This window comes from Salmo salar, chromosome ssa25, assembly GCF_905237065.1.
Source record: "Salmo salar chromosome ssa25, Ssal_v3.1, whole genome shotgun sequence".
In the NCBI taxonomy this organism is placed as follows: Eukaryota; Metazoa; Chordata; class Actinopteri; order Salmoniformes; family Salmonidae; genus Salmo; species Salmo salar.
The window spans coordinates 28,431,192-28,446,121 of record NC_059466.1 but is presented as its reverse complement, the minus strand read 5'-3'; the positions used below and the strand labels follow the sequence as shown (position 1 = coordinate 28,446,121).

The 14,930-nt window shown below is 42.0% G+C and overlaps 1 protein-coding gene across 1 annotated transcript in view; it reads left to right on the top strand.

Annotated features, from left to right (window-relative positions):
• LOC106586501 (WD repeat and FYVE domain-containing protein 2) overlaps positions 1 to 14,930 on the top strand; it is a 40,188-nt gene that overhangs the window by 10,281 nt on the left and 14,977 nt on the right. The window contains exon 6 of the mRNA XM_014173877.2: positions 8,523 to 8,635. Within this exon, the coding sequence (XP_014029352.2) occupies positions 8,523 to 8,635 (113 nt within the window). The remainder of the gene's footprint in view (positions 1 to 8,522; positions 8,636 to 14,930) is intronic.

Below are 14,930 nucleotides of genomic sequence, written 5' to 3'. Positions count from 1 at the left end.
TCCAAAACACGCATCCTGGTTGCAACAAGTCACTAATGTAATATTGCAAAAAAATGTGGCAAAGCGCACAACTTTTTGTCTTGAATACAAAGTGTTGTGTTTGGGGCAAATCCAACACATGACTGAGTACCACTCTCCATACTGTCAAGCATAGTGGTGGCTGCATCATGTTATGGGTATGTTTGTAATTGTTAAAGACTGGGGAGAAGAAATGACGCTAAGCACAGGCTTTCCACCAGACACTGGAAGATTAATTCACCTTTCAGCAGGACAATAACCTAAAACACAAGACCAAATCTACACGATTTGCTTACCAAGAAGACAGTGAATGTTCCTGAGTGGCCGAGTCACCCTTTGCCTTGATGACAACATTACACACTCTTGGCATTCTCTCCACCAGATTCATGAGGTAGTCAACTGGAATGCATTTCAACTAATAGTTGTGCCTTTGTTAAAAGTACATTGTGGAATTTCTTTCTTTCCTTAATGTGTTTGAGCCAATCAGTTGTGTTGTGACACGGTAGGGGTGGTATACAGAAGATAGCCCTATTTGGTAAAATACCATGGACATATGGCAAGAACAGCTCAAATAAGCTAAGAGAAACAACATTCTGTCATTACTTGAAGACATGAAGGTCAGTCAATGCGGAAAATGTCAAGAACTTTTAATTTTTCAAGTGCAGTTGCAAAAAACATCAAGCGCTATGATGAAACTGGCTCTCATAAGGACCGCCACAGGACAGGAAGACCCAGAGTTAGCTCTGCTGCAGAGGATAAGTTCATTAGAGTTACCAGCCTCAGAAATTGCAGCCCAAATAAATGCTTCACAGAGTTCAAGTAACAGACACATCTCAACATCAACTGTTCAGATGAGACTGCGTGAATCAGGCCTTCATGGTCGAATTGGTGCAAATAAACCACTACTAAAGGACCCCAATAAGAAGCTGAGACTTGCTTGGGCCAAGAAACACGAGCAATGGACATTAAACCGGTGGAAATCTGTCCTTTTGTCTGATTAGTCCAAATTTGAGATTTTTGGTTCCAACCACCGTGTCTTTGTGAGACGCAGAGTAGGTGAACGGATGATCTCCACATATGTGTTTCCCACCGTGAAGCATGGAGGAAGAGGTGTTGGGGTGCTTTGCTGGTGACACTGTCAGTGATTTATTTAGAATTCAAGGCACTCTTAACCAGCATGGCTACCACAGCATTCTGCAGTGATACGCCATCCCATCTGGTTTGTGCTTAGTGGGACTAGCATTTGTTTTTCAACAGGACAATGACCCAACACACCTCCAGGCTGTGTAATGGATATTTGACCAAGAAGGAGAGTGATGGAGTGCTGCATCAGATGACCTGTCCTCCACAATCACCCGACCTCAACCCAATTGAGATGGTTTGGGATAAGTTGGACCGCAGAATGAAGGAAAAGCAGCCATCAAGTACTCAGCATATGTGGAAACTCCTTCAAGACTGTTGGAAAAGCATTCTAGGTGAAGCTGGTTGAGAGAATGCCAAGAGTGCAAAGCTGTCATCAAGGCAAAGGGTGGCTACTTTGTAGAATCTGAAATATAAAATATATTGAGTTGTTTAACACTTCTTTGGGGTACTACATGATTCCATATGTTATTTCATATTTTTGATGTCCACTATTATTCTACAATGTAAAAAAAATAGTTAAAATAAAAAACTCTTGAATGAGTAGGTGTGTCCAAACTTTGGACTGGTACTGTAAATCTGCTTTAGAATCTATGGCAAGACTTGAATGGTTGTCTAGCAAAGATCAACAACCAATTTGACAGAACTTGAAGTATTTGGAGTAGAATGGGCAAATATCTTTCTACCCAGCTGTGCAAAGCTCCTAGAGACTTATGCAGAAAGACTCACAGCTGTAAATGCTGATTAAGAAGATTCTAACATGTATTGACTCGGGTATGAATACTTATGAGATATTTCTGTATTTCATTTTCAGTACCTTTTCAAAATTGTCAAAACATGTTTTCACCTGTTTATTTAACCCTTATTTTACCTGGTAAGTTGACAACCTGCGGAATAGTTACAGGGGAGAGGAGGGGGGGTGAATGAGCCAATTGGAACTGATGGGGTATTGTGTGTAGATGGATGAGGAAAAAATAAATACATTTAATCCATTTTGAATTCAGGCTATAACACAACAATGTGGAATAAGTCATGGGGTATGAATACTTTCTGAAAGCACTTTATCTTAACAGATACTTAAGTGAAATATAAAGCCACAAAACATACACTGCTCAAAAAAATAAAGGGAACACTTAAACAACACAATGTAACTCCAAGTCAATCACACTTCTGTGAAATCAAACTGTCCACTTAGGAAGCAACACTGATTGACAATAAATTTCACATGCTGTTGTGTAAATGGAATAGACAACAGGTGGAAATTATAGGCAATTAGCAAGACACCCCCAATAAAGGAGTGGTTCTGCAATTGGTGACCACAGACCACTTCTCAGTTCCTATGCTTCCTGGCTGATGTTTTGGTCACTTTTGAATGCTGGCGGTGCTTTCACTCTAGTGGTAGCATGAGACGGAGTCTACAACCCACACAAGTGGCTCAGGTAGTGCAGCTCATCCAGGATGGCACATCAATGTGAGCTGTGGCAAGAAGGTTTGCTGTGTCTGTCAGCGTAGTGTCCAGCGCATGGAGGCGCTACCAGGAGACAGGCCAGTACATCAGGAGACGTGGAGGAGGCCGTAGGAGGGCAACAACCCAGCAGCAGGACCGCTACTTCCGCCTTTGTGCAAGGAGGAGCAGGAGGAGCACTGCCAGAGCCCTGCAAAATGACCTCCAGCAGGCCACAAATGTGCATGAGTCTGTTTCTGACCGTTTGAGCAGACTCCATGAGGGTGGTATGAGGGCCCGACGTCCACAGGTGGGGGTTGTGCTTACAGCCCAACACCGTGCAGGACGTTTGGCATTTGCCAGAGAACACCAAGATTGGCAAATTCGCCACTGGCGCCCTGTGCTCTTCACAGATGAAAGCAGGTTCACACTGAGCACGTGACAGACGTGACAGAGTCTGGAGACGCCGTGGAGATCGTTCTGCTGTCTGCAACATCCTCCAGCATGACCGGTTTGGAGGTGGGTCAGTCATGGTGTGGGGTGGCATTTCTTTGGGGGGCCGCACAGCCCTCCATGTGCTCGCCAGAGGTAGCCTGACTGCCATTAGGTACTGAGATGAGATCCCCTTGTGAGACCATATGCTGGTGCGGTTGGCCCTGGGTTCCTCCTAATGCAAGACAATGCTAGACCTCATGTGGCTGGAGTGTGTCAGCAGTTCCCGCAAGAGGAAGGCATTGATGCTATGGACTGGCCCGCCCGTTCCCCAGACCTGAATCCAATTGAGCACATCTGGGACATCATGTCTCGCTCCATCCACCAACGCCACGTTGCACCACAGACTGTCCAGGAGTTGGGGGATGCTTTAGTCCAGGTCTGGGAGAAGATCCCTCAGGAGACCATCCGCCACCTCATCAGGAGCATGCCCAGGCGTTGTAGGGAGGTCATACAGGCACATGGAGGCCACACACACTACTGAGCCTCATTTTGACTTGTTTTAAGGACATTACATCAAAGTTGGATCAGCCTGTAGTGTGGTTTTCCACTTTAATTTTGAGTGTGACTCCAAATCCAGACCTCCATGGGTTGATAAATTGGATTTCCACTGATTATTTTTGTGTGATTTTGATGTCAACACATTCAACTATGTAAAGAAAAAAGTATTTAATAAGATTATTTCTTTCATTCAGATCTGGGATGTGTTGTTTAAGTGTTCCCTTTATTTTTTTGAGCAGTATATTTCAAGTGGTAATGGTTTTTGACTGTCTCCTTCACCTCAAACAAGTGTATGTTTTTATAACAACGAAGCGCTGTGGGGTAGACCAGAGAGGGAGCCAGATTAGAGTCCAAGTAGTTTTTCTTATTGGGGGATGCTAACAACAGCCTTCAGTCATACGGTCACCAAGGCAACAGTCCAGAGAGTTTTCTGTAATGGTGAGATGAAAGGTTTGGGTCCACTCCACTGTGGAGGGCACTCAATCCCAACCAGCTCTGTGAGGTCATAAGACTGACTGCTTCTTCAGCCAGGGATAAACACTTCCCATGTTAAATACAGCAAAGCAAAACGACGTCGGATTTCAGCTGACATCATTCATATGGGAGCCATTTTTTTTGCTTTGTTTGCCTTATTACAATCCTAAAGGAGGCACTGTCCAAAATTGTTGAAATTTAAAAAAATCGACTTGGAACGTGTACTTTCTTTAGTATGTCATCCAGCTAATTCTCCATAACAGCCACAGTTCTGAGTTGGCCTAGGGTCAGATTAGTACAGCAACCTTTTTCAGAAGAAGGAGAAATGACATGCTCTGTGAGAAGATTTGTATTTTTTTCTCTCTGACTGTTATTGTTCTGGCCTCTTGTATCCAGGTCACAGGGAGAACTGTGTTCCTGGCTGCGCCCTCAGGTCACTGAAAGGACTCTCTTGAGCTCAGAGACTAAGTATATATGATTTTGTAGCTAATGAACAGTTGATTGTTGTGGTAAGTTTACTGAAATGGGATCTTTAGTTTTTGTTGGATATGCAGTCAACCTTTCTCTGACTAGAATGAACCACATACACAGATCAGATCCAGGTTTCAACAAGGTAACACTTTGAGAATAGAGTAAATGTGTGTGAAGTTGCTCAGATGCAAATTGTTCAGTTAAAGCAGCAATCCGTAGTTAAACGATAACAAAGCATTTTCCCGCCCATGTTTAGGTAAAAAGATTAGAAATGTAACTACTCTCCAATTCATAGACAGAGCTATGGATGCAAGGACTGACCATTCATGATATCAAGTTTATAGTTTTAACCATGTTCTTTAAAAAACAATTTACATTTACTTTATTTACTTACATTGGAGTCAAACAAGCTCATTATTTTCAGTTCTGATGTGGTACGACAGTTGAACTAAGGTCATGAGGCATTTATACGTTATATTCTTCCTTAATCTATGGGTACATATCATTCATTTATAAAGCCAAAAATTAAAAAAAATATATATATATATATTTCACCTTTATTTAACCAGGTAGGCAAGTTGAGAACAAGTTCTCATTTACAATTGCGACCTGGCCAAGATAAAGCAAAGCAGTTTGACACATACAACAACACAGAGTTACACATGGAGTAAAACAAACATACAGTCAATAATACAGTAGAAAAATAAGTCTATATCCAAAGTGAACAAATGAGGTGAGATAAGGGAGGTAAAGGCAAAAAAGGCCACGGTGGCGAAGTAAATACAATATAGCAAGTAAAACACTGGAATAGTACATTTGTAGTGGAAGAAAGTGCAAAGTAGAAGTAGAAATAATGGGGTGCAAAGGAGCTAAATAAATAAATAAATACAGTAGAGGAAGAGGTAGTTGTTTGGGCTAAATTTTAGATGGGCTATGTACAGGTTTAGTAATCTGTGAGCTGCTCTGACAGCTGGTGCTTAAAGCTAGTGAGGGAGATAAGTGTTTTCAGTTTTATAGATTTTTGTAGTTCGTTCCAGTCATTGACAGCAGAGAACTGGAAGGAGTGGCGAACGAAGGAGGAATTGGCTTTGGGGGGGACCAGAGAGATATACCTGCTGGAGCGCGTGCTACAAGTGGGTGACCAGCAAGCTGAGATAAGTGGGAACTTTACCTAGTAGGGTCTTGTAGATGACCTGGAGCCAGTGGGTTTGGCGACGAGTATGAAGTGAGGGCCAGCCAACGAGAGCGTACAGGTCGCAGTGGTGGGTAGTATATGGGGCTTTGGTGACAAAACGAATGGCACTGTGATAGACTGCATCCAATTTATTGATTAGGGTATTGGAGGCTATTTTGTAAATGACATCGCCGAAGTCGAGGATCGGTAGGATGGTCAGTTTTACGAGGGTATGCTTGGTAGCATGAGTGAAAGATGCTTTGTTGCGAAATAGGAAGCCAATTGTAGATTTAACTTTGGATTGGAGATGTTTGATGTGAGTCTGGAAGGAGAGTTTACAGTCTAACCAGACACCTAGGTATTTGTAGTTGTCCACATATTCTAAGTCAGAACCATCCAGAGTAGTGATGCTGGATGAGCGGGCAGGTGCAGGCAGCGATCGGTTGAAGAGCATGCATTTAGTTTTATTTGTATTTAAGAGCAGTTGGAGGCCATGGAAGGAGAGTTGTATGGCATTGAAGCTCATCTGGAGGGTAGTTAACACAGTGTCCAAAGAAGGGCCATAAGTATACAGAATGGTGTTGTCTGCGTAGAGGTGGATCAGAGACTCACCAGCAGCAAGAGCAACATCATTGATGTATACAGAGAAAAGAGTCGGCCCAAGAATTGAACCCTGTGGCACCCTCATAGAGACTGCCAGAGGCCAGGACAACAGGCCCTCCGATTTGACACACTGAACTCTAACAGAGAAGTAGATGGTGAACCAGGCGAGGCAATCATTTGAGAAACCAAGGCTATTGAGTTTGCCGATGAGGATGTGGTGATTGACAGAGTCGAAACCTTTGGCCAGGTTAATGAATACGGCTGCACAGTATTGCTTCTTATCGATGGCGGTTAAGATATCGTTTAGGACCTTGAGCGTGGCTGGGGTGCACCCATGACCAGCTCTGAAACCAGATTGCATAGCGGAGAAGGTGCGGTGGGATTCGAAATGGTCGGTGATCTGTTTGTTAACTTGGCTTTCGAAGACTTTAGAAAGGCAGGGTAGGATAGATATAGGTCTGTAGCAGTTTGGGTCAAGAATGTCCCCCCCTTTGAAGAGGTGGATGACCGCAGCTGCTTTCCAATCTTTGGGAATCTCAGACGACATGAGAGGTTGAACAGGCTAGTAATAGGGGTTGCAACAATTTCTGCAGATAATTTTAGAAAGAAAGGGTCCAGATTGTCTAGCCCGGCTGATTTGTAGGGGTCCAGGTTTTGCAGCTCTTTCAGAACATCAGCTGACTGGATTTGGGAGAAGGAGAAATGGGGAGGGCTTGGGCGAGTTGCTGTGGGGGGTGCAGTGCTGTTGACCGGGGTAGGGGTAGCCAGGTGGAAAGCATGGCCAGCCGTAGAGAAATGCTTATTGAAATTCTCAATTATAGTGGATTTGTCGGTGGTGACAGAGTTTCCTATCCTCAGTACAGTGGGCAGCTGGGAGGAGGTGCTCTTATTCTCCAAGGACTTTACAGTGTCCCAGAACGTTTTTGAGTTTATGTTGCAGGAAGTAATTTTCTGCTTAAAAAAGCTAGCCTTGGCTTTTCTAACTGCCTGTGTATATTTGTTTCTAACTTCCCTGAAAGGTTGCATATTACGGGGGCTGTTCGATGCTAATGCAGAACGCCACAGGATGTTTTTGTGTTGGTTAAGGGCAGTCAGGTCTGGAGAGAACCAAGGGCTATATCTGTTCCTGGTTCTAAATTTCTTGAATGGGGCATGCTTATTTAAGATGGTGAGGAAGGCATTTAAAAAAATTAACCAGGCATCCTCTACTGAAGGGATGAGGTCAATATTCTTCCAGGATACCCGGGCCATGTCGACTAGAAAGGCCTGCTCGCTGAAGTGTTTCAGGGAGCGTTTGACAGTGATGAGTGGAGGTCATTTCACCTCTGACCCATTAAGGATGCAGGCAATGAGGCAGTGATCGCTGAGATCTTCGTTGAAAACAGCAGAGGTGTATTTAGAGGGAAAGTTGGTTAGGATGATATCTATGAGGGTGCCCGTGTTTACGGCTTTGGGGTGGTACCTGGTAGGTTCATTGATCATTTATGTGAGATTGAGGGCATCAAGCTTAAATTGTAGGATGGCTGGGGTGTTAAGCATGTCCCAGTTTAGGTCACCTAGCAGCATGAGCTCTGAAGATAGATGGGGGGGTAATCAGTTCACATATGGTGTCCAGAGCACAGCTGGGGGCAGAGGGTGGTCTATAGCAGGTGGCAATGGTGAGAGACTTGTTTTTAGAGAGGTGGATTTTTAAAAGTAGAAGTTCAAATTGTTTGGGTACAGACCTGGATAGTAGGACAGAACTCTGCAGGCTATCTCTGCAGTAGATTGCAACACCGCCCCCTTTGGCAGTTCTATCTTGTCTGAAAATGTTGTAGTTAGGGATGGAGATTTCAGAGTTTTTGGTGGTCTTCCTAAGCCAGGATTCAGACACGGCTAGGACATCCGGGTTGGCTGAGTGTGCTAAAGCTGTGAATAAAACAAACCGAGGGAGGAGGCTTCTAATGTTAACATGCATGAAACCAAGGCTATTACGGTTACAGAAGTCATCAAAAGAGAACCAGAACAGCAATGGACAAGGCATATTGACATTATGGAGAGGCATGCTTAGCCAAGTGATCAAAAGGGACCAGTGAGTAGTGAGGTCGGTTGCGGTCACGTCGATTCAGACAAAAATGAATGTAGCAACTGCAGATTGCCTCTTTAAACAGTCATTGCCACTGTCATGTTTTTGCTGGAGACCGTCCTTGACACAACCTCTCCCAGGTTTGATGTGGAGACAAGGCACGCCTTTGTGGGTGACCACTCTGGTCAGGTGACCATCCTGAAGCTGGAGCAGGACAGCTGTAGTCTGGTCACCACCTTCAAAGGACACACAGGTACTACTACTACATCCCACATTGGAACACAACACTCGTCCCCTACTATCCCATCCTCCACCAGCCTTAAAACTCCAGCTGGGGGGGTTCGCCCTTTTTGGACTACTCCATTGGTTCATTACGCAGTGGAAACCAAATAAAGTGACCCTTAATATTTGAAAGAAAACAAAATACTATTTTAAACCCAGGTCTGGAAAAATCATGTAGATTTTACAAGTAGGTCTGTTACCCACTGACTGTCCCTCCCGACCACTCGATCCCCTGCCAGCAGTGACAGAGCTAATGAGCTGTGTGAGATATACACCCCTGCGGACAACCCTCACAGCTATTTACAAACCATATGTTCTGATCTGGGGTCAGCTGTTGTAGCATAGTCACATCTCCTCCTTCCTATATTGACAGAAGCGCGTGTGACTGACAACTGCTGACAGCACCACTATTCCAGGCCTGTCTCTTATCAGTAGAGTTACACATTAGGGTTGAATATTTTCCCTGTATTTTACAAATGTTCCATCCTGAGAATAAATCACTTTTCTCCTGGGTAACCAAGTATTTCCCTACAAAACCGGAAGTGTCATTCAAAAGCATTATAAAGCATATAAATATGTCTGGGTTTTATTAGAGCTTTGATCAGCATGAAAATTCAAACCTGATGCTACCTGAGTCTGATGATCCATATATTAAATACATTTTATGAGCCCTACATTAACATGCTGTATTATATGGATTGAAATTGCGCACATCGCTCAAACCATGATAAAGTAGAAGAGAACACGCTGCCTACAAATGTACAAGTATAGGCTAGTGAATTTCATTTTAATTTAGAAAAATAATATGGCCTATTTCTATAATTAGTAGGCTGACTCATTTATACCTTTCATAATATTTCCCCTAATGTTATTAGCCTACCTCTTTCTCTCTCTGTTGCTTCATTCCTTCGTCGCTTTCAACATTTAAATGAAATACATTTCGTTGTCCTTATCTTCATCATTCTAATGGGGTCTTTGAATAATATAGGACTAGTATTAGATGCAGAAGGCTTTCACTTGTCTTCATGAAGATTGAATGGTTATGGGTCTGAATAAATAACTGCTATAGCCTACCGCCATCGTGCGTTCACTCTTCTTTCTAACTACCCATGAGTTCTATTGGCTGCTGTATTTAACATTCAGCAAAAAACAGCTTGCATCTCTCCTCGAATAGTCTATTGGTATAAGAAATGCTAAAGAAGTTATGTCCAGCAAGCTATTCTAGTCTAGCTGTTCCTGCATGGGACTCTAAGAGTTAAGGAGTGTTTTTTAAGGAGAGGCCAGCAGAGCACAAGTGCTTACGTATTGCGCAAGAGACAGAGGCTATAAGTTAGAAGCTTATAATGCATAACCCATTAATTAGTTCAACATAAGGCTAATACATTGAATTTATTACCTGAAAGAGTAGGCTAGGATACAGTGCCTTCTGAAAGTATTCAAACCCCTGGACTTTTTCCACATTTTGTTAGGTTACAGCCTTATTCTAAAATGTATTAAATCGTTTTTTCCCCTCATCAATCTACACACAATACCCCATAATGACAAAGCAAAAACATTTTTTTGTTGTTGCCATTTTTGCTAATTTATATACTTTTTTAAAACTGATATCACATTTACATAAGTATTCAGACGCTTTACTCAGTAGTTTGTTAAAGCACATTTTGGCAGCGATTTCAGCCTCAAGTCTTCTTGGGTATGACGCTACAAGCTTGGACCACCTGTATTTGGGGAGTTTCTCCCATTCTTCTCTGCAGATCCTCTCAAGCTCTGCACAGCTATTTTCAGGTCTCTCCAGAGATGTTCGATTGGGTTCCAGTCTGGGCTCTGGCTGGGCCACTTGAGGACATTCAGAGACATGTCCCGAAGTCACTCTGGCATTGTCTTGGCTGTGTGCTTAGTGTCGTTCACCTTTTGGAAGGTGAACCTTCGCCCCAGTCTGAGGTCCTGAGCGCTCTGGAGCAGGTTTCCATCAAGGATCTCTCTGTAATTTGCTCCGTTCATCTTTGCCTTGATCCTGACTAGTCTTCCAATCCCTGCCGCTGAAAAACATCCCCACAGCATGATGCTGCCACCACCATGCTTCACCGCAGGGATGGTGCCAGGTTTCCTCCAGACGTGACACTTGGCATTCAGGCCAAAGAGTTCAATTTTGGTTTCATCAAAACAGAAAATCTTGTTTCTCATGGTCTGAGAGTCTTTAGGTGACTTTTGGCAAACTCCAAGCAGGCTGTCGTGTGCCTTTTACTCTTTTACTGAGGATTGGCTTCTGTTTAGCCACTCATAAAGGCCTAATTGGTGGAGTGCTGCAGAGATGGTTGTCCTTCTGGAATGTTCTCCCATCTCCACAGAGGGAATCTAGAGTTCTGTCAGAGTGACCATCGGGTTCTTGGTCACCTCCCTGACCAAGGCCCTTCTCTCCCGATTGCTCAGTTTGGCCCGGGCGGCCAACTCTAGGATAGAGTCTTGGTGGTTCCAAACTTCTTCCAGTTAAGAATGATGAGGCCACTGTGTTCTTGGAGACCTTCAATACTGCATAAATGTTTCTGTGCCCTTCCCCACATCTGTGCCTCGACACAATCCTGCCTTGGAAGTCTACGGACAATTCCTTCGTTTTTACTTTGTCATTATGGGTTTTTGTGTGTAGATTGAGGAGGAAAAAAATAATTTAATACATTTTAGAATAAGGCTGTAACATAACAAAATGTGGAAAAAGTCAAGGGGTCTAAAATTCTTTTCAAATGCACTGTATAGAGTAGAGGTCGACCGATTTTATGATTTTCCATCGCCGATACCGATCAATCAGCCGATTTTAAAAAATCAATAAATAATAATAATAAATCAATAAATTACAAAAATATCTATAAATAAAGATTTTTTTTATATATGTATGTAATAATGACAATTACAACAATACTGAATGAACACTTATTTTAACTTAATATAATACATCAATAAAATCTATTTAGTCTCAAATAAATAATGTAACATTTTCGGTTGTAGTTATTATAGGAATTATAGGACTATTTCTCTCTATACCATTTGTATTTCATATACCTTTGACTATTGGATGTTCTTATAGGCACTATAGTATTGCCAGCCTAATCTCAGGAGTTGATAGGTTGGAAGTCTTAAACAGCGCAAATCCGGAAACTATCATTTCGAAAACAAAATGTTTATTCTTTAAGTGAAATACAGAACCGTTCCGTATTTTATCTAACGGGTGGCATCCCTAAGTCTAAATATTGCTGTTACATTGCACAACCTTCAATGTTATGTCATAATTATGTACAATTCTGGCAAATTAATGGTCTTCACACAGTTCGCAACGAGCCAGGCAGCCCAAACTGCTGCATATACCCTGACTCTGCTTGCACAGAACGCAAGAGAAGTGACACAATTTCCCTAGTTAAAAGAAATTCATGTTAGCAGGCAATATTAATTAAATGAGCAGGTTTAAAAATATGTACTTGTGTATTGATTTTAAAGAAAGGCATTGATGTTTATGGTTAGGTACATTGGTGCAACGACAGTGCTTTTTTCGCAAATGCACTTAAATCATCACCCGTTTGGCGAAGTAGGCTGTGATTCGATGATAAATTAACAGGCGCCGCATCAATTATATGCAACGCAGGACAAGCTAGTTAACCTAGTAATATCATCAACCATGTGTAGTTAACTAGTGATTTATGTTAAGATTGATTGTTTTTTATAAGTTTAATGCTAGCTAGCAACTTACCTTGGCTCCTTGCTGCACTCGTGTAACAGGTAGTCAGCCTGCCACACAGTCTCCTTGTGGAGTGCAATGTAATTGGCGTCCAAAAAGGACAATTACCGATTGTTATGAAAACTTGAAATCGGCCCTAATTAATCGCCCATTCCGATTAATCGGTCGACCTCCAGTATTATTTTATTTTATTTATATATATATATATATATTTTTTTTTTACCTTTATTTTACTAGGCAAGTCAGTTAAGAACAAATTCTTATTTTCAATGACGGCCTAGGAACAGTGGGTTAACTGCCTTGTTCAGGGGCAGAACGACAGATTTGTACCTTGTCAGCTCGGGGATTTGAACTTGCAACCTTTCAGTTACTAGTCCAACACTCTAACCACTAGGCTACGCTAGTGGTTAGTATAGGGTTAGTATAGGGTTATACTGTATATCAATCTAGACCAGGATAAAAAAAAATGGATGCAATTTGAATGGAGTTGATGGAGAGACTGCTGGAGTGTGCTCGCTGTGCACTGATTTAAACCGACGATAATCGAGTGAAAGGATGTTTTAAATCTCTGCAGCTGCAATAAAAAATGTTATGTTTACAATTGAAAAAACAAGGTAACCCTGAAAGTCAGATGGAGATTGTTAAGTTGGCGCTGGAGGGGATGGCTGTTTCATGGGTTCTTAACCAACCGTGCTATTTTGTTTTATTTTTGCATGGTTTGTAACTTATTTTGTACATAATGTTGCTGCTCCCGTCTCTTATGACCGAAAAGAGCTTCTGGACATCAGAACAGCGATTACTCACCTTGAACTGGACGAATATTTTGTTTTAAATGAGTCGGACAAGAGGGATTTAATCAAGACACCTGAACAGGCCCTCATCCCCGTCATTTGCAGGAGAAATAGACAGAGGTTTTGTAGAAGGAGATCGGGGTGCCTTGTGAGGATCCGGCGACGAGTTGCTAATCTGCCTTTGCCGTCAGTACTACATATTATTTTTTTTGTCTTTTTAGTATTTTTTATTTTATACAACTTTTTTTTGGTGGGTGGATCAGCTTTGATATTGCAGATGGTTGCTTCCGTCAATGTAATTGTCTGCATCATTTCCAATCCCCCATATATTTTTGTGGTAAATATATACACACACACTACCATTCAAAAGTTTGGGGTCACTTAGAAATGTCCTTGCTTTTGAAGGCAGAGTTCCTCTGTCCAGTGTCTGTGTTCTTTTGCCCATCTTAATCTTTTCTTTTTATTGGCCAGTCTGAGATATGGCTTTTTATTTGCAACTCTGCCTAGAAGGCCAGCATCCCGAGTCGCCTCTTCACAGTTGACGTTGAGGCTGGTGACGTTGAGACTGGTGTTTTGCGTGTACTATTTATTAATGACGCTGCCAGTTGAGGACTCAATTACCTCGACTAACCAGTACCCACTGTATATAGCCTCTCTATTGTTATTTTACTGCTGCTCTTTAATTATTATTATTATTTTTGTATTATTAAACTGCATTGTTGCTTAAGGGCTTGTAAGTAAGCATTTCACTGTAAGGTGCATTTCACTACACCTGTTGTATTTGGCGCATGTGACAAGTAAAATTTGATTTTATTTGGAGATGGGTAAAATAGACACGCATTCTGTCTTTAGATTACTGTAGCATAGGCTATGCTGCAGCAAATGTAGGCCTACCTGTCACAAGAAAAAGAAGTGACCGTGTTGGAATGATAGGTCTACATGCATTGTGAACTGCGCTCCATACTGAGATGGGTCTGTCCCCACTCTGAGCGTTGATTCAGCATGCAGAGGTGGTAGAGAAGCCAGATTTAGACATGGAATATAATTGAACTGTTCCATTTCACGCCATGCTGTTCATATAAATAATTTATTATAATTTACCGGTTTCTCTCAGTTATTTATTCCGGGAAAAGGGAGTGGTTTTGGGCGGTAAATCTCGGTAACCGGGTTCTCGCCATTCAACCCTATTACACATTTGCCATTATGCAATTATCTGCCTGTTAAACACACCTGAACATAAGTAAGAATTAAACACGAGGGTGCTCAAGCATATGTTTATTACAAGAAACACATCTAACTGACCTTGAACATGAAAAATTACAAATAAAGTGAATAGGCCAATTTTACTATTCTTCCTTTAACTCCCAAGAGCAGAGGGGTTGCCATCCTCAAAAAATAAACACTATTTAAACGCATTTATTTTTTTTAAAGACAGAAGGGCACTTCATCTTAATTCATGGTACAATCAACAATCAATCATACACAATCATACTGAATTTATATGGTCCCAATACTGGCTGTCCTCAATTTTTGTATTTCGTCTTCAAGCATTTAGAAGAATTCTAATTGGGGACTTTAACACTGTTCTTGACCCACTAGTTGACAGATCCCATGGCACATGCATTCAACAAGCGCCCCAGGACCAATCCAGACGAGAGAGTATACCTATTTCTCACCTCATCATAAAACGTATTCCCGTATAGACCTTTTCATCAGTAATGCATCTTTGATGTCCCAAATTTCCAATGCTA